Source organism: Protobothrops mucrosquamatus, unplaced genomic scaffold (genome assembly GCF_001527695.2).
Source record: "Protobothrops mucrosquamatus isolate PMUCROS unplaced genomic scaffold, P.Mucros_1.0 scaffold479, whole genome shotgun sequence".
NCBI lineage: Eukaryota > Metazoa > Chordata > Lepidosauria > Squamata > Viperidae > Protobothrops > Protobothrops mucrosquamatus.
This window is the reverse complement of record NW_015386799.1, coordinates 43,352-65,496: the sequence shown is the minus strand read 5'-3', so window position 1 is coordinate 65,496 and position 22,145 is coordinate 43,352. Positions and strand designations below refer to the sequence as shown.

The 22,145-nt window shown below is 41.4% G+C and overlaps 1 protein-coding gene across 1 annotated transcript; it reads right to left on the bottom strand.

Moving 5' to 3' along the window:
- Positions 1–252: 252 nt before the first annotated feature.
- Positions 253–21,936, bottom strand: SIRT1 (sirtuin 1). The gene is made up of 9 exons (XM_015816655.2): positions 21,408–21,936; positions 19,212–19,328; positions 17,428–17,669; positions 15,936–16,088; positions 14,428–14,575; positions 10,725–10,804; positions 9,083–9,269; positions 8,238–8,813; positions 253–2,297 (listed from the first exon to the last, which is right to left on the bottom strand). Exons 1-9 carry the CDS (start codon positions 21,934–21,936, stop codon positions 1,966–1,968), a joined length of 2,364 nt encoding a protein of 787 aa, XP_015672141.2. The 3' UTR covers positions 253–1,965.
- Positions 21,937–22,145: the final 209 nt, after the last annotated feature.

The window sequence follows — 22,145 nt, the reverse complement described above, 5'->3', positions numbered from 1 at the left end:
ATGATAATTTGGCTAGATAGACCTGCCATTCTTAGCAGAAATTGCTTGCCAGATGTTTCCACATCCTGAAGGGATCAAAGCTTTTGGCCCGGCCTTTATTGCATCAAGAGGTCCTGGCCCTGAAAAGATTGTTTTAAAAAGTGACTGGAGCAAAATGGGAGAAGCAGCATATTACTTCTCGCCAACTATATTATTTTCCATGCTTAATAACACTGCATGCAAGACATTGTGTACACACTGTAACAGCATCCAAAAGTTAACAATTTAATAGATTGAAATCAGACTGCGTATAAAACACTGGTTTTGTATTTCAAAAGTTGCAGGAAGAGAGCTAGGTCAATTTAAACAATCTTCTACAAAACATCTGCCAGTTGGTTACATAAAAGACACTATATACAATATAAAAGCAGAAAATAATCCACACTGTAAAAATAATTTAAAACAAAATATTTCCATTTAAAATATCTCCTATAGCACAAATACAGTTTTGACATGCATGCCAAGCTAAACATATTGCATTCTTTAGTGTAATTGTTCAAAGTTCTATTTATAACTTGGACAACAAGAAAACATGCCAACATTTCAGATTTAACACAAAATGCCATTTTTAACACTTCATTATGCTGTGTTACAAATTGGATTGTACTGACTGTGTGAAAAGGACAGCTCTATACATATTTCAAAATGGAATATTAAAAGAAATGCAAAAGAATTATGGGCAACTGGGGTAACTATGGATCCATTTGAAAAGTGGTTTCAAGAAGAAATTAAAGACCTACGATCAAACAAAGCACAAAGGATTGAGACAATCTGCAGCTGGAACATTTGACACATCTATCTCAAGAGGCAGTTTTGAAGCAGCACTGGAACTCATTTCAGTTGCTGCTTTTTCTCTACACCAATCTACCAAGGAGTGGTAAGAGATTTTCTGAATAGAAGACTTTATGCAGCACACTTTAAAGTTAAAGTAAAATTGAATGTCATGGATGCGAGAGCAGCTCTCATTAAATGTTTGTATAAAAGTACTGAAAAGTATAGAAACACTTTTGTTCTTGGGCAAAAATTTCATCTATATCTTGAACATTATATATACACCTTCCAACACTTAAATATTCACATATTGGCAGTGTACACACAGATTTTATACATTGTTTTACATACCAACTTCCTGCACTAAATACTCATGTTAACAGGGTTAATGATTTCTCGCCTAATACTTTCTTCCTGTAATTTGGTAAGGCAATAAGCTTTATTATGTATCTACAGAAAGTTGCTTTATTTTAGCCTTTATTTTAAAAATAGCATTTTCATTTATTTAAATAAGTTTTTTAAAATGCTATTTTCTGGTAATCTAAGGAATTTTCAGGTGCTCACTGATGTCTATTTAACTTCTAATATGATTGCATGCAAATATACCCAACATGAAGAGTTCAGAAAACATAGCTGCCATAGGTATTTGGGGGAAATCTTCATATTTAACAACATATTCTCGCAGCAGCAGACTAAGGAGAAACGTAAACAGGCTTTAAATAAATTGAAATGTTGCAAAGCAGGTATGAACAATACCATTCTTTGGTCTAGATTAGCTGTTCCCTTTATAATAATATTCTGATGGCTTTTTAAATGGTTCAAAATTAACACAGGGTGAAATTTATAAAGCAAAAAATATTGTATATGTGTGAACACGCACACATACGCACACATATAACTGATTAATAAAAATGACATAGTGACAGTAAAAGATACTTAGTACCTTCTACAAAACTCAAAATGCAACAAAGATTAGTGTTGAGGGTGTCTTTATAGAAGTCAATTGGAAAAGTTAGAAAACTATGCATGAAAATCTACTCTAATGTTTATAAACATCGTTGTTTGCCTCGTTCTAAATTCAGTACAGATTCATTCCAACATGCCCAAATTGCTAATGCTGGTGGGAAAAGTTCCTAAAATAAATCAGTAATTATCTTACAACTTGTCTGACGAACTGTCAAATTCTACTGTCTGATTTATAGAAATTGATTCATCAACAGATTCTGGAAGGTCCGTTCCTTCTTCCTCAAATCCGTTCTCCTCTTCTCTGTCAGGGGTGTCTGCCTCCTCTTCCTCTTCCTCTATGCCATTGTAATAGTCTTCCAATTCACTCTCCTCTTCTACGTCTAAGCTTCGGCTCAGACATGACCCACTACCGCTGCTACTTCCACAAGAGCTGGAGGAGATGACATCGTCGTCAGAGTCTGAATAAACTTCAGCCCCATGGAAAATATAGCGATTTGGTGGGGAAAACAAATATTGAGTACCTGAAACAGATTTGATCAACAACAAAGGGGGGGAAAAGGCATCATCAGTAAGAATGCAATCATACATAAATGCATGACACTTATGGTTCTAAGTTCTCCATATTTTGTATTTTTTATAAGGAAACATTTGGGTCAGTATACGTAAAGGATTGAGGGAAAACTATTACCACGCAGCAGTAAATCAACCTGCTTTTCTCTCACTCTCTGCTTTCCCTCTTGCGTTTTGTAACTATTTAATGGTAGGATGATGTTTATTGCAATTTAGTTTCAAATGCTTCAGAAACACACCCTGTTCCTTTTTAATGGCTCGTAGCCTTTCTGAATTAACTTCAATTAGAACAGTCCAAACTTTTCACTATACATTGTGTATGTTACGTCCCTTAAAAATGGCTCTGGCCTATTCTATTTATGGGAGACCAGATTCTACGACTTTTAAGGCAAGGCAAATGTAAAGAATTCTTTGTTAAATTTATTCGCTGCCCATCTAGGTATATTGATATGTCACAAATCAAAAAGATGGGTGGGTGAAGAGCAGAGAGCATGGAGAAGTGGAGTTTGCCATCAATCTAGCAGTCACCCTCAGCGCGGGATTCCCTCCGTCTGGTCCCCAGGCCAGTCGGCAGAGCCAAGTCTTCTTCAAGCTGTTGCAGAAGGATATGAGGTTGAGGGTGGATCTTACTGTAGAGTAGGGTTCTTCAAACTTGGCTCTTTTATGACTCATGGACTTCAACTCCCAGAATTCCTCAGCCAGCGTGCCTGGCTGAGGAATTCTGGGAGTTGAAGTCCATGAGTCATAAAAGGGCTGAGTTTGAAGACCCCTGCTGTAGAGGGTAAGAGGTTCCAAAGGGCGGGCGCTTCTTCTGGATCCCGACAGTCAGAATTCTTTGGCCAACAGGATCCAAAGTAGGCCCTCTCTAACAGCATGAGAAGGACAGCCTTGTCCTAGCGCTGGATGAGGCTGTCAGCAGCCCAGAGGAAGGGAGAGAGGCTTTTGGAGGAGTTGGTGGTGGTGGCAGCGTGCTCCAGGGGCGAAAAGAAGCAAGGTCTCTTTAAGGAAAAGGTGGAGGAGTCAGGATCAGAAAAAGGAAAGGAGGCGAGGTTGTCGTGCAGGAATACAAGCTAATTTGAGGGCTAATCCACATGGAGCTCTGTTTCCATCTGTCCATGTTTGCCATCGTTCGTTCCCTAGAGTCTAAAATGGACGATCTGTAACTTGAGCTGGCCACGAACAAGGAGTGTATATCGGAGGTGGTGACCCTTTGAGAGCTGTATGCAACGAAATTTCATTTTGATGTACGCTGATTGGTGTACATTCAAAGTGACAATAAAGTTATTATTATGATTAAATACATTAAAGTAAGGTTTTAAGTAAATAAACGAGGGCAACATGAGTTAAAACTTTCATTGCCTCCATTTCAAATCCTTCTATACAAGCGAGAAAATGGTATTTTTCTTTGGGGAGATGTTGCAATGAAATGTAAATTTATCCATTTATCCATGTTCCCCCCAAAATAAGACCTGGTCTTATGTCCTTTTGAGCTCTGAAATAAGCACTGAGGCTGATTTTCGGGGTAGGTCTTACATTACCAGCAGGCAATGAGGGCGGGGGGGGGGGCTGCGCATGGGATAGAGATGCAGGACAGCGATGGGCCAGCCTTGGAGCATGGTGGCGGACCAACCACGGTACGATAAAGATACCGTATAAGAGTTCGGACAGGCCCTTCCTGTGCCAGCCCAACCCCTGCAGCCCTGGGGTGGCTGTGCTGGGTGGCAGCTGAAAGGGCACAAAGACGGAGGTAGCCAGGCTGATGCTCCTGTGGGTGGAGCAGGGGGCCTTTGCTCCAGGGATGCTGGGGGACCGCCTTACTGGCCTGGCCTGGCCCATCCGAGAGGTGAGTGGGGAGGCAGCAGCCCAGGGCCAAAGCAACAGTTGGAGAGCCGGAGGGTTGGACAGGGAGCAGGCGTCCTGCCGTCAGTGCCCATGATGGCTGCCCCTTCTCCACCAGAGCTGGAATGCCGCTGTGTTTACCATAAGTGCCGGCACCATAAGTGTCCGTAGATGCTGGCCTTCCTTTTGGTGCGCTGGGCAGCTGCTGCAGAGCGACGGGCCCGTTTCAGCTCCTGGCGCCCTTAGGGGGATTTGCCTTGGCACCTGCTTTCCAGCTCTGTCACATTTCTCTGTGGCCGTGGAGCTGAAGAGCTTGTCCCACCACCGCCCAGATGCCCTCACTTCCCCCAAGCATTTCTCTCCTTACCTGATTTCCAGCTCCGTCGCGTTCCTCCATCGCCATGTGCAGTCCCACAAACAAAAGAAGTTTGTGGGTCTAAAAAAAAAGTTCAATCAATCATTTCCAACTTGCGAGATCTTTTGTTTTTTCACGAGAGGTTGGAATTGATTGACTTTTTTTTTTTAGTCCCATAAACTTTTGTTTGTAGGACTGCACGGCAGCGGAGGAACGCAATGGAGGAACGTGATGGAGCTGGAAATCAGGTAAGCAAAGAAATGTTTGGGGGAAGCGAGGGCATCTGGGCGATGGTGGGGCAAGCTCTCCAGCTCCGCGACCGCAGAGAAATGCGATGGAACTGGAAAGCAGGTGCTTTCCAGCTCCAGCGCTCCACCTGCCGCTTTGGTGCTCGGAAAGGACTCGGAAGGGAGTGAAAGGGAAGAGGGTGGGCAGTGATGGGAGATCTGCCCCACGGCACCCCACTTGTTCTGCGACCAGCCTCTTACGGCCAAGCGGTGTCATGCCCACCAATACCGCTGCCAAGATGCTTGGCAGATCCTCACATTTGACCCACATGGCACCTGCTTTCCAGCTCTGATGCAACCCTAGCCACCATTCCCCCCCAAACCCTACCCACAATGCCCAACCCCAACCCTAACCCCCCCAACCCCCATTCCCCACCCCCAGGGCAACTAAAACCACAATGGTGATGTACAACAATCAACATTTATTCAAAAACAGCCAAGTCATCTTCTTCTGTAACATCTTCATAAGGTAACTCTCCCAAACCCCGAATTCCAGTTTTAACCTCTTATGACTCCAGTTCCTGTGGAACCATTGGCCCCAATCTCTCATGTCCAGCAATAGCTTTCACCCTAAATGAGCACTTCTTGTTCATGTAGCCTGCTCGTAGTGCATTGGCAACACAGCTGTCAGTGATTTTATCCCACGAATTCTTCACCCAAGTCACGACCTCTGGCAGACTAGACTTCACAAAGTTCCCACGCTGATTTCTCTCCATTCTGTGTTTGATGTAGTCATTGATTTCCCTGCACAAATGGTCCTTGAATGGCTTGTTTATGGCAATATCGAGAGTCTGGAGATAGGCAGTAATTCTTGCAGGAATCATTATTTGGTCTATTCCTCTCTCCAAGGAACTTCTTCATGTCTTTTGCATTGTGAGTGCTGGCTGAATCCCAGATTAGCAGACCTCTTTGCCCACCTCGCAAAACAAGTGGCAGCATTAAATCGACCCACTTCCTTATCGCTGCTTGTGTGCAGCAGGCTTTTTCGGTTTCAAGGACATAAATGCCTGAAACACGTTCAATTTTATCTTTCTTGCCCTTAGTGATGATTAGAGGTGAGACTTTCATTCCATCCAGATGAATTGCCAAAATGCAGGTAACGCGTGCACTTTCGTAACCAGTGGAGGGAATGTAGATTGACGAGGCACCCCTCTCATCAACTGTTGTTTGAGATGCTTGGCCCATAAACACTGTAGTCTCATCCATGGCAATCATGTTGGAGAGTTGGGTGTTTTGAAAAGTCAATGCCATCAACAAAGGGCATGAATGCAAGTGCATGTTTAATACGTTCAACATCCTGCAGCTTGAACAGTGTTGTCGATCTTCTTAGAGAGAGTTCATACCGCTGAAGGAAGCCAGCCAGCCAGGGTTGTGGTGCTCTGAATTCTTCTGGGGATATTTCTAACTGTGGTGCCAGTGCAATGGCAAATGCTTGAATATCAGTCCTGTGCACAACCAAAGCCTTTGCTCTCCTGTCAGTCACAGATGTTGTGTTCAAGTTCAGGAAATAATGGCTGCCTACCTGATCCACACTTTCGCTTCTTGGCATTTCCCTCGTCCGTTGGCTGAGGTTACTGGTATTGTACTCTGCTCACCATTTTCGGACCGTACGGAGATCCAACTTGCTCTCTTTGCAGAAAGCTGTAAGAGTCTTGCCCTGTGAGTCCTCCATGATTCCTTTTTTAAACTCAACGGACTAGCTCTTCCTTTTTGAACTCATCTTGTCAGGGGTCAAAATATTCCCTTTGAATCTGCCATTAAATTAAATCACCATTAAACCAGGAGCGTCAAACTTGATTTCATTGAGGGTTAGGGTTGGAGTTAGGTATTGTGGTTGTCCTGGGGGGGGGGGGAAATGGGGGTTAGATTGGGGGTTAGGTTGTGGTTAGGCATTGTGGTTGCCCTTGGGGGGGGTTAGGGTTGTGTCAGAGCTGGAAAGCAGGTGCCCCCATGGGTCATGGTAGTAGTGACATTTCTATTCCTAGCTTTCTAGGCGTGTCATAGGAACTGTGCTGGCCGAAAACAGAATGGGATCTCTTGAGCTAGGTGATCTAATATTGAAAACCAAGCATTTTAAACTTTCAATATTCTGCAAAGTATATCTCCTCCCCACTTTCTAAATTGGGCTACAAGAATAGAAGAAAGTTTGAAGTAGAAGACTTTCTGAATTTATAGGAATCTTGGGCCTTAACTCTAATATTGCTATTATCATAAACAATATCACTGCACCTGTTGATATGAATGAGGTGAAGTAGATCTTGCAAGCCTGAAACCTGATCACTTCAGCCGTACTTATCTATTCAGAACCAAAGCGCCCTGTCTCAAGATTCCCGCTCCTCTAAACCAACACTGATTAAAAACAACATCCATTAATTTAGAATACTATCCAGAATACTTTATCTACAATATAGATCAGTGGTGGCGAACCTATGGCACAGGTGCCAGAGGCGACACTCGGAGCCCTCCCTGTGGGCACACGTGTCATTACCCCAGCCTTGCCTCCCCCGCGACCCTCTTCAGCCCCCCTGAAGGAGAGTCGCCCTCGAGCGTGGCCCACACGGAGCAGCGCAGCCAAGGACATGGCAGCTAGGCAGCATAGACATGACTCTGCCCTCACAACCCATCATGCAGTTGATGCTGCAGGGCGCGGGCACAGGGTGTGGCCGCCATAGCGCTGCTGGGCTGCCTGGGCGATCCGCAGCGGGCCCTGGAGGCGGTGAGTGGTCCTGTGGGCAGGTGGGGCAGGGGATGGAGGGGCAGAGCAGGGGCGGGGCAGGGGGGTGGAGCAGAGGCAGGGCCAGTTTTTGGGCACTCGGTCTCTAAAAGGTTCGCCATCACTGATATAGTTAATTCACTTCAGGTTTTTAATATTATCTAACAATAGTTAAAAAATGAACATTTCTAATTGATTGGTTCTTTGGCTATAATCCATTTATTTTAGATTTTCTGTCCTGTTTCTCAAAATGTAATTGGTCCAAGGACCTCTGGGGGTCCCTAAAACCTTCTCAAGGATCTGTAAAATTAAATTATTTGCCAGCCCGTGTTGAACAATAATATTAGAACCCCATCAAGCTATTATGAGAAACAGTAATGGCAGCAAATTAATCAATATTTTAGTATGTTAAATATTGATAAATATAACCCTTACAAAATTTGGGGGGACCTACATAATTTTTAAAATTGGGAAGGGGTCCTGAGAGGGAAACAGTTTAAGAAACACTGCTATCTCATAATTACATGGTAGTCTGAGTTGTTAGCGAAGACTTTGTTTTTTGACCAATGTTTGACTGAACATTACACTGTTACATTGAAGCATTCAAGGCAGAATTATATTTGAATACTGCAAAGTTATTTTAAAGCATAATATGAAAATATTCAAAGCAGTGTTTTACAATAGATTTAGCACTTACCATCAAGCCGCTTGCTAACTTGCTCTTTTGCACATCTATTCCAGCAATATTTTCTCACTGTTTCAACAGAGGTTTTTTCACTTCGTTCTTTGTTTTCTTCTTGATGAGATCCAGGTTCCTTCATGTGTTCTGTAGTTTCTAACTGACCATGAGTACTTTCTGAATTTTCTAAAGAGTTGTGAACTTCTAGTGGTTTTTCTTCTATAGAGTTTTCTTTAGATTCCAAAGCAACATCAGAATTTCCTGCTTTATATTGACCAGAATGCTCTGAATGTATCATCTGAGAATCTTGTGATGGAATTCTGTCAGATGAACTAGAAGATTCAGAAATGTTTAAAGGAGTGGGTGGTAACTCTGTTAAATGTTTTTCAAACTCTCTGTGAGGCCGTGGAGGTTTCTCTGTTATTTCTGAAAGCTGAACGGAACTACTACAAAGTTTTGAATATTCTCCACCCAATCTATGACATAATTCATTGATAATAACATCACAATCACCAAGAAGCTCCACATCAAAGTGTAGATGAGGCAACGGTTCCCTATTAATCAAAATCTGAGGCACATCATGTGGGATGGAACCTACGTATTTAAGAAAAAAAATTAAGTCAGTTATTAACAACTGGATAATTTTAAGGAATATAAGTAACTATATAAATGACTGAATTTTGCCTAATTCTATTGTATTTAATGTATATTAATATGTACATATTTCTTTTTTCCTAACGTACTTCCAAATCTATGAAGTTCTCTACATTCTATGGCTTTTGGCACCATTCACCATGATCACTAAATTTAAACTGAAACAAGGACTCTCTGTTATTCTCAATACATACATAGCCAGTACTCACTTGGAATCAATGCTACTGGTCTTACTTTAAGTGAAGACCCAATAACAATAAGAAGATCAACTTCATCTTTGTCATATTTCATGGCCCTGTGAAACTGCTCCGGTAGATTTTCACCAAAGAACACTATTTCTGGCTTCATGATAGCAAGGGGTTCATCAGGTGAACATCTGGGACATCTAGGAACAACCTGATTAAAGAATTTTGCATTAGTAGTGTTCATTTTATACAAGTAGCACTCATAAGTGCCGAACGTTTTCTAAAAGAATGAAGCAGAATTTCTGCACAGGACTATAAAGAGAGAAGCTTATATATTTGCAGCTAAGGAAGTGGCTAATGGAATCATATCACAAGAATCTGCGAGAACTGAAATTGCCTATAAAACTTTTAAAATTACAGCAATTGTGTCAGATTATATAGGGTAACCAGCCATCTTATTGTCTTCTGGGGGAAATTTCCCTAGAAAAAGGACAGATGCAAATTACTAATAGCTTTCATTAACATGTCACTGGAATATTACTGAAAATCAAAATGAACTCTAGTACAGCTAAGAATTTCCAGAGCTATTATAAACTCGGTGTCAGACCTGCTTCAGCCTGAGCCTCTAAGTAAGAATGATCCTTAACACCATCGGGTGGAGAAAGGTATAGTTTACCAGAAGCCAAGTGAAATACAGTGGTGTAAAGCCAGAACTGAAATTTGCACGTGAAATTCTGACACTTGGCAAATTTTACATTTGTAATGTTGTAAATTTTGTAATAATATGCAATTTGTAACTATATCCTAGGCCAGGGGTAGGCAACCGTGGCTCTTTTATGACTCGTGGACTTCAACCCCCAGAATTCCTGAGCCAGCCATGCTGAGGGGAAAGGGAGAGGTTTCCAAGCTGAGCCATGCTGGCTCAGGAATTCTGGGAGTTGAAGTCCACGAGTCATAAAAAAGCCAAGGTTGCCTTACCCTGGCCTAGGCCATCTAATCCAGCCCTATCTGATACATGAAGATCAAGAGTTAAGTGTTAGCAGTCTTACTTGAAAACTTTTATTAAAGGAGAGGCTGCCTTTAGATTTCATTGACTTTATTAAAAAGTAATGTTCAGTTTAAGTGTACTCCTCTGTCATTTAAGGGATTGGTGACAGTGTTTTAGGTGTTTGAAGAATGTTATCATGTCCTGGTCAAAAATACACACTTTCTTCAATCCTTCTTAAATGTATGTTTGACTAGGACATGATCTTTAAGGGGCAATTCCAAAACTATGGTATTTCAATTGATTCGTTTTTAAAATGCAGTACTTTGTACTAGATGGCATTGCTCAGTATTGCTATTAAGCAATGAACTATTCTTTGCATTTAACTCTCATGCTCTTTTTCAAATGGAGAACTAATAAGATACAAATACAATTAAATAAATAAATATATATTATGCAACTGTGGTGCCTACAACTGGTTCTTTGTAAAGAAAAATGATCACAATTACTGTATAGCTACGATTCACATATTTAGATTCAGAGAATGCTATATTTTAAATTGTATGGGATCAGTTTTAACAAAAAGATTTTGCATGCTTACAATTATATTTTCAATGTATTTAACAGTATTTCTAATATATAGGGTTTTTTTTCTCCACTCAGTTCTAAAATAATTATTACCTGATTAAAAATATCTCCTCGTACAACTTCACAATCAACCTTGTATTTACAGATGAGGCAAGAAGCAGTTGCAAAGGAACCTGAAACACACACACACACCAGCAAGTAAAGGAGTTGTCAAGGTTTTTTTTCCCCATTCAGGGAAATGTATTTTCAGTATTTTCATTGTATGCAACATAGGAAATCCAGCAAGTGGCTGGATAGCGTAGTGGTTGGAGTGCTGCCTTTAAGGAATATGACCCTCAAATTTGAAGATGATTAGGAAGAGAGCCTATATGAAAGGTTTGAGAGAGTTGATATATATGTTTTAAAAAGGGTGCTAGAATACATCCCTGTTTCACCCTCTTGACAGTCTGAATTAAGTTGGAAAGATCTCTGGTTATATCTAAGGCTGGATTTTATTGTATAGTTTATTGATTAGGAGCATGTTGGGAAATACTTGTGCTTGACTTTGTCTATAAAGGATCTGCTCAGAATGTCCCAAAATCTTACCTTTGAGATATTATCAAAAATTGCCTTAAAATCAATAAAGGCTGCATGTATATTCAAGTCAAGAGTGGTTGGTATATTATCTGACAGATGTTGAAGCACTACTAGTCTGTTATTAGATTGTCCCAGTTGAAACTCTGCTTGCTCAGAGTCGATTATGCCTTTTTCTATTACCCAAGTTTGGAGTTTGCTAAATAGGTACCTGTACTACAGCACTTGATCTAGGACCATAATTGAGCCTGAAATTATGGATGTAAATCATGCGGGTCGTTAAGTGTGTCATCAACATGGCAGACCCAATTTTAGGACATTTAAGTGAATCTATGGTTGTTAAGCGATTGATGGGTTATTAAGTGAATGTATTGTTCACAATGGGCGGTTTTTTGCCAGAAACAGAAGTAAACCTTTTTTTGGAGAAGGGGGTCAATACTAACTTTGAACAGTCACTAAATGACCAGTTGCAAGTTGAGAATTACCTGTAGTGATGCAATAGGCCTATTATTAGCTGGATCATTCCTATTATTCCTTTTATATATGGGGACAATTATGGCTTCTTTCAAGTCCTCTGGGATTTGGCTGTGTGATTAATATATGAAAATAAAGAGGCTAATAATACAGGGACCTGCCAATATGAATTTGATTTAATTAGCTTGGGGGAGGTGGGAAATACAATCACTTCCATGAGCTTTATTACACTTAAATGCTGGTTAATGAGAGTTCTGATTTCCTTGCATGTGACTGGGGGCCACTGCAATGGTGAGGATAAAGGTTTATCCAACACACAGGTGTTAGCATGTAGATCACAATACAGAGCTTGGAAGTAGTGTGCCCAGGTACTTGAGGAGATGCTACAATGGAATTGTGTAAGGTTGTTGTGTGAACCGTTTGTTATAGAATGCCAGAACAGGGAAGGATTTTTTGGACTGTGTGGCTTTGATTAGTTGTGACCATTTTCTCCTTTGATTTTGAGTTTTCTCTCTTTCTAAGTAGGGCCTAGAATAATACAAGATGACAAATGAGCCTTTACGACAGGGGTCTTTTATGACTTGTGGACGCTGGCTGAGGAATTCTGGAAGTTGAAGTCCACAAGTCATAAAAGGGCCAGGTTTGAAGATCCCTGCTTTACGACAATGCCTACTACATGTAGTCCTCACTTGAATAACCAAAACTGACCCTGGAATTTTGGTTGTAAAGTCGTTGTGATCATTAAACAGTTCACTATGTGATCTGACTCAACTTTATGGTTACAAAGTGAGTCACCCTGGTCCTTAAACAAACCATGTAGTTGTTAAGGGAATCAATTCTCCCGAATGAGCATTTTTTGCCAAAAATCAGCAAAAAAGCCATAAACTGCGGTCATATGATTGGAGGACACGGCAACCAGTCATAATGCAAAGCTGAGTGCCAAATGCCCAAAATGTGATCACGTGACCGGGGTGGGGGATGGCAATCATAACTTCAAGGACAGGTCAGAATCAACTTGGGGGGGGGGGCTACTTGTAACTTTGAACACTCATTAAAAGCAAGGACTACCTGTACCACCATAACATAAACCAATGAATTGATATACACTCCAGTTGCTGTATTCTTGGGAGATGTTTGAACACACAGTCAAAAACAACAGTACATACCCTCACACACACCCCTAGAAAATGAGATTAGGCTAAGATCAAGACAACTCAGAGACAGGTTAGTCAGGTGATGGAATTACCGAGGGGTGTGAAGATTAAGGATAAGACTCGGTTACTGGAAAAAAAAACACAAGTCCCTGGATTCCATTGGAATTCTAAGAGATTACTAAACAAAGACTCATAGTATAGGGCAGGCTACCAGGCTAAGGAGATACCCTAGAGCAGGGGTAGGCAACTTTGGCTCTCTTATGACTCGTGGACTTCAACTCCCAGAATTCCTGAGCCAGCCATGCTGAGGGGAAAGGGAGAGGTTTCCATGCTTAGCCATGCTGGCTCAGAAATTCTGGGAGTTGAGGTCCACGAGTCATAAAAGAGCCAAGGTTGCCTACCCCTGCCCTAGAGAAACAAGAGGGCAGGAAGATAAATGCTCTGTTCTCCAAAGAACCAATCAAGATACAATCTCAACTGCAGTGCAACAACACAGGAACAGCAGAGTCACCAATAGCAGAAACTGAACAGTATTGGAAGAACATATGGGAGAAAAGGGCACTTAACACTAGTACAAAGTGGCTACAGGACCGGACAACAAACCACAGCAACATCCTAGAACAGAAACCAGTCACCATCATGGTAGCAGACTTCCAACAGAAGGTCATGAACATAAAGAGCTGGACAGCACCTGGTTGGAACATGATCCACATCTACCAGCTAAATAAATTAATAGTAGTGCATCAAAACCTAGAAGCAGCACAGATGAAACTGCTGCTAGCTGTTCCCACCTAACACAAGGAAGGCCAGTGCTGATCATCAAAAACTCCACAAGGGAACAGCATCACCTGACTGCTGGCCAATAACTTGTCTCCCACAACATGGAGAGTCCTATTAGGCATGGGCTACCACATAAGAAGAGCTCAGAAGGGCACTGAGAATAATACCAGAGGGTATTATTGATACCAGTTACTAATTGATGAAGCTATCTAGATTCAAGGTCCAGACATCTGACACATAGTGGCAGGGTGTAAGAGACAAGAACAGCATACACTGAACAGCACAACCAAATAGTTGTACAGGAACATCCGCATAGTGTATGAACTAGACACCCCCCCAATTCAGATGGGAGATACTACAGAAGGTCAAGGAGAATAAGAGGGCTAAGATCCTGTGGGACATCAAGACAGAGGCAGGTTCTGGACAATTAACTACACATCATGGTAGCAGAAAAGGATCAGAAGACAGCAGTTGTGATAGATAATGCCAGGTAAGAGTATGAGAAGCTAGAGAAGCATTAGAGCCTGTAGGTTCACCCAGGGCTGTGACTCCTAAGCAGATAGAGTGCCTCCAACAGATCCCAGGAACAACATCAGAGCTCTCTGTCCAAAAAAATGCAGTACTAGGAACAAGTAAGATACTATACAGAACCCTCAAACTCCCAGGCCTCTGGTAGAGGACCCAAGATTGAAGATGCATAGAAGTGAGAAAGGAAAAAGAAATAAGAAATTTTACTTCCTATTATTCTTATCCCATATAATCTTTATTATAATTCAGTATCTAGGATCGAAAAAAAGAATGTATATTTCACTTACCATGGCACTGGATTATTCTTTGAATTCCTGCAACTTGCTCCAGTGTATCTATATTCTGAGTATAATTGCGAAGGAGTTTTCTTTCTTTATCCATTAAAGCAATAAATTTATGACAAAGAGATGGCTGAAACTGTCCAGGATATATTTCCTGCAAAAAAAACAAACGCAAACAAGATTTTGTCAATAAACTCTGCAAATGTTACATGGTGGTGTTTAAAATCCAGCCACATATACAATTTCAACATACAATAAAGACTGCTATTGAAAAATGCAGCAAATGCAATGTTGCTTGCTGTTACGTATCTACTACTTGCTAAGGGAAATGAATTGTTGGCGAGCACAGTTTGGAAATCACACCTTGCTGCAACTTCCCATTGCTATTGGGAACAGAATACTGAAAGAGCAATCCTGCACATTTAATAGAGCACACTTCTGAGTAGGTAAAATAGGAGACCACATATATAATCCAAATTTCAAAATTTCAATTAATATTTAGTTTCACAAACTTGACATATTATTGAAAGACAGCAGAATTCTCGCCACAAATATTATTGAGCTGCGAATATACTTCGCAATACAACTTAATTGTAGAAAATCATGCCCTTAACGTTGCACAATTCCATAAATGTCGATTGGGAAGGACAGAAAACTCTTGTAGCTACTTTGGTAAAGGCAAAATAGTCCAGAGCACAATCTATATTAGCACTAAATAAGTTAATGCAGTATGTGCATCAAAATGACATACTGGATCTAGAAAGTTATCTTTTCTGTCATAGCACCCCCTCCCATCGCCATAACAGCATCCCTGCAGACACAGACTGCAGCCTCTTATCTAGGGTTTCAAAAAGCCCTTAAAACCTCGCTTTGGTACCAGGCTTTGGTATGTTGGAGATGGGGGCTGTCATGCTTTGTTTTAATGACTGTTTTTTGTCTGGTCATTTGTTTTGTGTGGGTTTTTTTTAGTATATTTTGTAAGCAATCCAGGGTCCGCCTGAGGAGGTAGCAATAATAAATTTAATGAAATAGCTTGCTACCACAATTTTATCCTAAATTGCCTATCACCTAACTTCAATGGACCTTTGAGTCATGCATTATGCCGGGGAGAAAACCTATACCGTTTCGCAAATTTAGTAATTTAGTCTATCCCTGTCTTTATTCATGTTGAACCTCAAGTTGAGGTTGATTGGGTATATGTGGGTTTGTGAAAATAGTAAGGTACACTCCATAAATAGGTGCAGTATCAAACTATTACATCTCTCCTTTGTCTCCTCTCTATGTCTCAAGTTTGTTCCAAATCCCCTCCTCATCCAGGGTAGATTTGGAAGCAAGCAGATATATGAGGGGGGGAAATCGATTTTGCTGATGGATCTACAGTATTTCACCAGGACAACTTCACTGGATCTTTCCCAATGTGACCTAAATGGGGTGTTCAAATAAAAAGATTTAGATGTACGAAGTCTGTTGCAAGCTTTTAAATGATTATCTTCCAAAGATTAAAAAATTAGCACCTTTGCAAATTTGAAAAATGGCCTTGGATCTTTTCTGAAGTATTCTATGTCAAACATTGCTTGAGGATCAGGAAGATCTGGGAAATCAACTGCTAGGCGTGCATATATACCATCTCTTGATCGGAAGTCAGGAATACCGCAAGAAACAGATACCTGAAATGGATGGCAAAATATAGACTATATAGCTGACAGTTGCTAATATTATTGCAATTAACAAAGATTCTTTTATCAAGAATGACCTGTGAAATACTCACTGATACACTTAAAAAAAACTATATGAGAAAAGTCTAATTGCAAAAGAAACATATTTCTTTAAATCTATATGAAAAAAATGACCATATGAGGGAATGCTAATATAACTGTAGCCAGAGCACTTAAGAGAATCAAACATCTTAGACTTACAAAGTAAAGTAATACTTGCTTTATTTTATTGATGTCATTACCATTCCTCAAAAATGAAAATAGCCTGATTCTATTAAGCAGTAGTAGCATGATGCTCTGCCATGTTTCCTGAAATTCAGACTAATAATACTAGCATATATAGTCAGATAAGCAGAGAATATCAGGTGCCAAGATATACCCCCAAAATAGGTTTGCATTATCTGTCCATGAGCTTATTTGTTGGTATATATCAGGGGTCTTCAAACTTGGCCCTTTTATGACTTGTGGACTTCAACTCCCAGAATTCCTCAGCCAGGCACACTGGCTGAGGAATTCTGGGAGTTGAAGTCCACAAGTCATAAAAGGGCCAAGTTTGAAGACCCCTGGTATATATGGTACATACTTTTTAAAGTACCCGAATTTCTCAATATACTTGTGATAAGCCCATCTGCTGATAATCCATCAAATTTTTATCCAAAATAACCATGAAAAATGTGGGTTGACATCCATAAATGTCACATTTTTCATGGTATTTTCATTAAAAATTTGAGAGTTAGCATATCCACAGATGGGCTTATATAAGAGTATATAGTATACAGTACTATTTTCAGACATAGTGTTACACTTTTTCTTATTTACCTTGAGTCACCAGTAAAGAATTTGAGCTACAACACTAAAGGCTGCTGCTACTTCAAACAGTTACAGAAACTATTACCAATCTGGTGCTTTTCAGAAGTTTGAACTATTGGCCCCAATCAACACAACCAACAGCAATAAATTAAAAAAAAACTTGAGGGCCCAAAGTTGCCTCTTCCTGTCTAAAAATGGTTACAGCTTTGGCTTCACCCATTTTGCTTTCAAAAGAGGGAAAATATTTAATGCATAAAATTATTCATGCAAATAAAATATGCACACTTAAGTATTTGATGCTTTTATCAAAATGACAAAATGAGAACTGCACCATAAGCTGCACTGTATCATATGTGCAATCGCAACGATTTGCTATGGAGTAACAAATGATATGGCACAAAGCAATCATCCACATAGCATTTATACTCAATGAGCATATTAAGACATCAAAATATGATACGTTCTCTTTGTAAATACATACCCCAGCTCCAGTCAACACAATTATTTTTTTGCATTCTTGCAGGAGTTTCACAGCATCCTCTATAGTATTAATATCTTTTCTCTTTTTCCTTTTTGGTGGTTCTGAGAGAATATTAACGACAATTTGCCATAACGTCATATTATCCAGTTCAGGAGGAGGAATGGTTTCTGGTAATAGGTCTTTCAGAATTGCCCGTGGATCTGTGCCTATCATGAGATGTTGTTGGACAAAAGTGTATGGACCTATTATGGAAAATGAAATAATTATGAATCCTAGATAGTATAGACAGATTAAATGAGAAAATGAGCACCTAATTATGCCTCAGGTGCTTCTGGATTGAAATGATTAGCCAGCTATAAGCTATTACCCAGGGGACGCCGGAATTTGTTAACAGCACACATTCTTCAGGGAAGCTTTTAACTTCTACATATTTTAATCTTGTATTTTATATTTTAAATTTCATGGCATATAGTATGACTTATTTTAATTGTGATGCTTCTGACGGAACAAATGAGAAAATTGTGCAATTTCATCTGCTCTATTTTAAATAGGAAAACACACTGCACTTCAGGTCATAAAAAGCAGAGGCAGTGATATTGAGCAACTTTCATTTCAGCAACCCTAAAGCTTCTTCACCTACTAACATCAGGAATCTTATCAGTATAGTCAGGAACATGCAACACCCAGAATCGCCTTATTCAAAGCCCTGTCATTCTTGCTCTGGAAGGATTTCAATTTTCTCCCATCCAGTTGTCTTTTTTAATTGTGTGTGTGTGTGTATTTATGTGTGTGTGCGTTTATATTTTCTAAGCTCTCTGCCAGTCAGAAAGAGCTCCTGAAATGTATCTATTCTATAACATCCTCATTGATTCCACAATATCAAAAAAAAAATTGCCCTAATAAAATATCAACTTTTAAACTTTGTTTTTAAAAAGTGTGTTTTATAAAGATGAGACCCTTTACAGGTAGTCCATATGGAGGCTGCCTATTATAATTGTTATCCTGTGATGATCATAAATCAGGTTGGTCATGTGACTGACACTATTTTACAACCTTTTATGCAGCAGTCAGTAAGTGAGTACCACAGTTACCAATCATCGCAAACCCACTGTTTGCGATGACTATTCTTGCCAATAACCAGCTATAAATTACATGTGGCCATTTGCAGCTGTGTTGCTGAGTGCCCAAAGTGTAACTGTATGAGGGGAGAGAACTTCAGAACCAAGTCAACTTGCTTGCCCCAGATAGGTCATAACGTTGAATGGTTGCTAAGCGACCAGCCATAAATTGAGGACTACCTGTATGACATCTTTTCATATGTATACATGGAGATAAGCATGTAAAAAAGCTGATGAGGGGAATATTTCCAATACAAAACAATTTGAGAAGCTTCTTCATTTAAAAAAAGAATCAGAGATTGAAGTACATTCTACATTTCTGCCCTCAACTTTTAATCATGGATTTAAAGTGCCATAGAAAGAATTACTGAGAAGACTATAGTTCCATGCTTCAATGAAGGTGGCATTCTTCTGTTCAGTTTAAGATTAGCTGCTATTAAACTCAGGGGAATGGAAATTGCAGACATTTCAGAAACAGCAAGTGGTAGACTATATAAAAGGAAGAAAGTATCCCAAAGCCCTCAATGTTGATAGGAAGATAAATGAAGAACTGAGGTAATTTTACTCCAGAAGAGGCTGGCTGGAGAATTCTGAGAATTGAACTCCACACATCTTAAAGCTGTCATAATTGAGAAATACCGTCCTAGATTCCCAACTAAAATTTACCTATCCGTGGCCTTGGAGTCCAATCACTGGAACTTGCATGAGAGGCTCTATCATCTTCATCACTGTCACAAGAGTGGAAGCCATTTGCAATAATTTCATCATTAAAAAATATATTATCTGTAAAACAATGATAATGTTATTGCACAATAGTACCATATTTGTAATATACTATATTGTTTTGCACTACGCCTATATGGAAGTGAAAATATTCTTGAGCTATGGTTTAATAATAGCATTAGGTAGATAAAAATCAGTAAACATAAGTTTTATTCTGTATAGAAACAAATCTATGATTAAATTTAGTTTTAATTTTGGCATCTTCAATTAATGGAAAAAGTGCGGTTGAGAAAAACATGTTTTTTAAAAATATTTTGTACGAGCCCCTTTAAAATCTTCTACACCTTTAGAATACAAGTGCAGCTTATATTTCTGCTCACTACATAGCAATTAATGTAGATGTACAACAGGTCATCCGGAAGCCACGCCCACCCCATTGCCAGCAATGGCAAAACCGTCCCGATACATTGCACGTCACATGACGTTGCAACTTTGACATGTCTGATGTACAAGGAAACAAATTTCCAATACATGCTCTTATGCAATTATGAATATCTGCAATTTAAACTGCAAGTGTTGAAAATGAATCCTAAGATTCATTCAGAACATTTTTTCTGCATCATGCTGTATGAATATACTATAATTTCTCTAGAATGTGTTGTCAAAAATGATCTTAAGATACTTTTCAACCTTTTAAACTACCCTAATAATTCTTGCTTTCAAAAAACCCATTCTCCTTAATTTCAAAAGAAGCTTTATCAGTGGCTTCCAATTTCATCGCTATTTAGATGTATTCCATAGGTTTAAACTGACTAAGGTTACAATCCTGTCTGTATTTGCGTAAAAAGATATTCCAATTATGTGATAGGATGGGCTTTCAAGCCAATATTCATAGAACAGGATAGTGAAGCAATTGTTCTATCCTAGATGCTGATACTGAACTGATTTAATATTCTGATACATCCATACAAGGTTGCAGTCGAAAATTAAAGAATTACTGTCTACGCGAGCCCATTTTGTTAATGGGAAAAATGATCAATCTATTACAAGTATCTTTTAGACTAGAGCAGGAGTCCTCAACCTTGGCGACTTTAAGACTTGTGGACTTCAACTCCCAGAATTCCTCAGCCAGCAAAGCTGGCTGAGGAATTCTGGAAGTTGAAGTCCACAAGTCTTAAAGTCGGCAAGGTTGAGAACCTCTGGACTAGAGTCTAACCAATTTTAATAAAAACCCTTGCCCTACGGAACTTCACATACAGCCGACACTATCAGCTTTATAACGATTAGTATTTTCTTCACGTGTCACTCAAAAGAGCTAACATTTCCCTTCAATTCCTATCCGTCATTAGGTAAAATTCTCGTGAATCCAATGAAGACGATTAAGGGGCACCGTCATTAGGAAATGGTGCAAATAAAAACCTCGTTGAACTGCAAGAGCAGGGGGTCTTCAAACTTGGCCCTTTTACGACTTGTGGACTTCAACTCCCAGAATTCCTCAGCCAGGCCCGCTGGCTGAGGAATTCTGGGAGTTGAAGTCCACCAGTCGTAAAAGGGCCAAGTTTGAAGACCCCTGGGTTAAGGCATCGGGCTAGAAACCAGACAACATGACTTCAAGTCCCACCTTAGCCATGAAAGCCAGCTAGGTGACTTTGAGCCCGTCACTCTTCTCTCAGCCCAACCTCTCAAAGTGTTGTTATTGTGGGGAAAATAGGAAGAGGAAGACGTGTTGGATATGTTAGTGCCTTGAGTTATTTTTTGTATTAATAATAATAAAGCCGGGATACACATGAAATAAATAAATATGCAAGAGGGGTGAAAATAAAACTCGCTCTTCAACCACGTGCACCATCAACAAGGAATTACATTAGAGGAGACAGAAGAGCCTGGGATTGCAGGGAGGGAGGGGGGGGGCTCTACCGATAGCGACCAGGAAGTCCGGAAAAAGCAGGAGAGGCGCCGAGTTTGGGTGAACCGACTTCACTTTTGAGTAAGCCTGTCAAGGGCCGGGAGGGAGGACACCCCTAAGAGAAACGCCCGGGCGCCAAGCGGTCTCGCTGTCAAGGCTGACGGGCCGCCTCTCCGGCGCTGCTCCTGGTGGTCCGGCCGGCTTCCCTGCCTGCCTCCCCGGAGGCTTCTCACCGGTTTGCGGCGCCCTCTCCGCCTCAGCCGCGCCGTTCGAAGACTGCGCCGGCCCGCAGCCAATGGCCGTCTCCGCTGGCTCTCCGGCGGGCGCCGCCTCCGCGCCCTCCTCTTGGCTCTGCCCCCGCGGCGGCAGCTGCTGCTGTTGGTGCGGCGACGGCGGCGGCGGCTCCTCTCGGGCCAGGCCCCACCACCGGCCCCCGCTTTCCGCGCAGTTCCAGCCCTCTCCTGCCCCCGCCGGCGCGGCCACCTCGCCCGGCTCGCCGCTGACACAGGCGGCGGGGACCGCCCTGTCCGCCTCCAGGGCCTCTTCGACAGCCCTTCCTCGGAGAGGCGCCGCGTCCGCCGCTTCGCCGCTTCCCCCCGCCGCCGCCGCCGCCGCGCAGCTCTGCTCAGCCGAAGCCTGGCGCTGGCGCTTGAGAGCGGGCTCGGGGCTCTCGGTGTCAGCGGCCGCCACGGCGCCGTTGCTGTTGTTGCCGCGGCGGCCGCCGCTCCGCGAATGGAGGAGTGGCATCTCCTCGTCGGCCATCTTGGAGCAGGAGCAACTGCTCCCTCCCCCTCCTCCTGTTTCTCTCTCTCTCCCCCCCCCCCCCGCCGTCAGTCGCGGCGGCCGCCGCTCATAGTGGCGCCGCAGATAGAAGCGGCCCCCACCCCCACCGCAGAAAGAGATTTAAACGCAGCACGTGACCCGGCCGACGCCCACGCGGGCAGCAGCCCAGCGGAGCGCCGCAACAACAA

What these genes read in the sequence shown, in the direction of transcription:
- SIRT1 (XM_015816655.2), bottom strand. Translation starts at nt 21,936, where the DNA reads ATGGCCGACGAGGAGATGCCACTCCTCCATTCGCGGAGCGGCGGCCGC. An exon ending in CATTTTTCAAATTTGCAAAG is followed by an intron (nt 14,576 to 15,935) that starts GTGCTAATTTTT and finishes TTTTTTTTGCAG; the next exon opens with GAAATATATCCTGGACAGTT. An exon ending in AAGAATAATCCAGTGCCATG is followed by an intron (nt 10,805 to 14,427) that starts GTAAGTGAAATA and finishes TGTGTGTTTCAG; the next exon opens with GTTCCTTTGCAACTGCTTCT.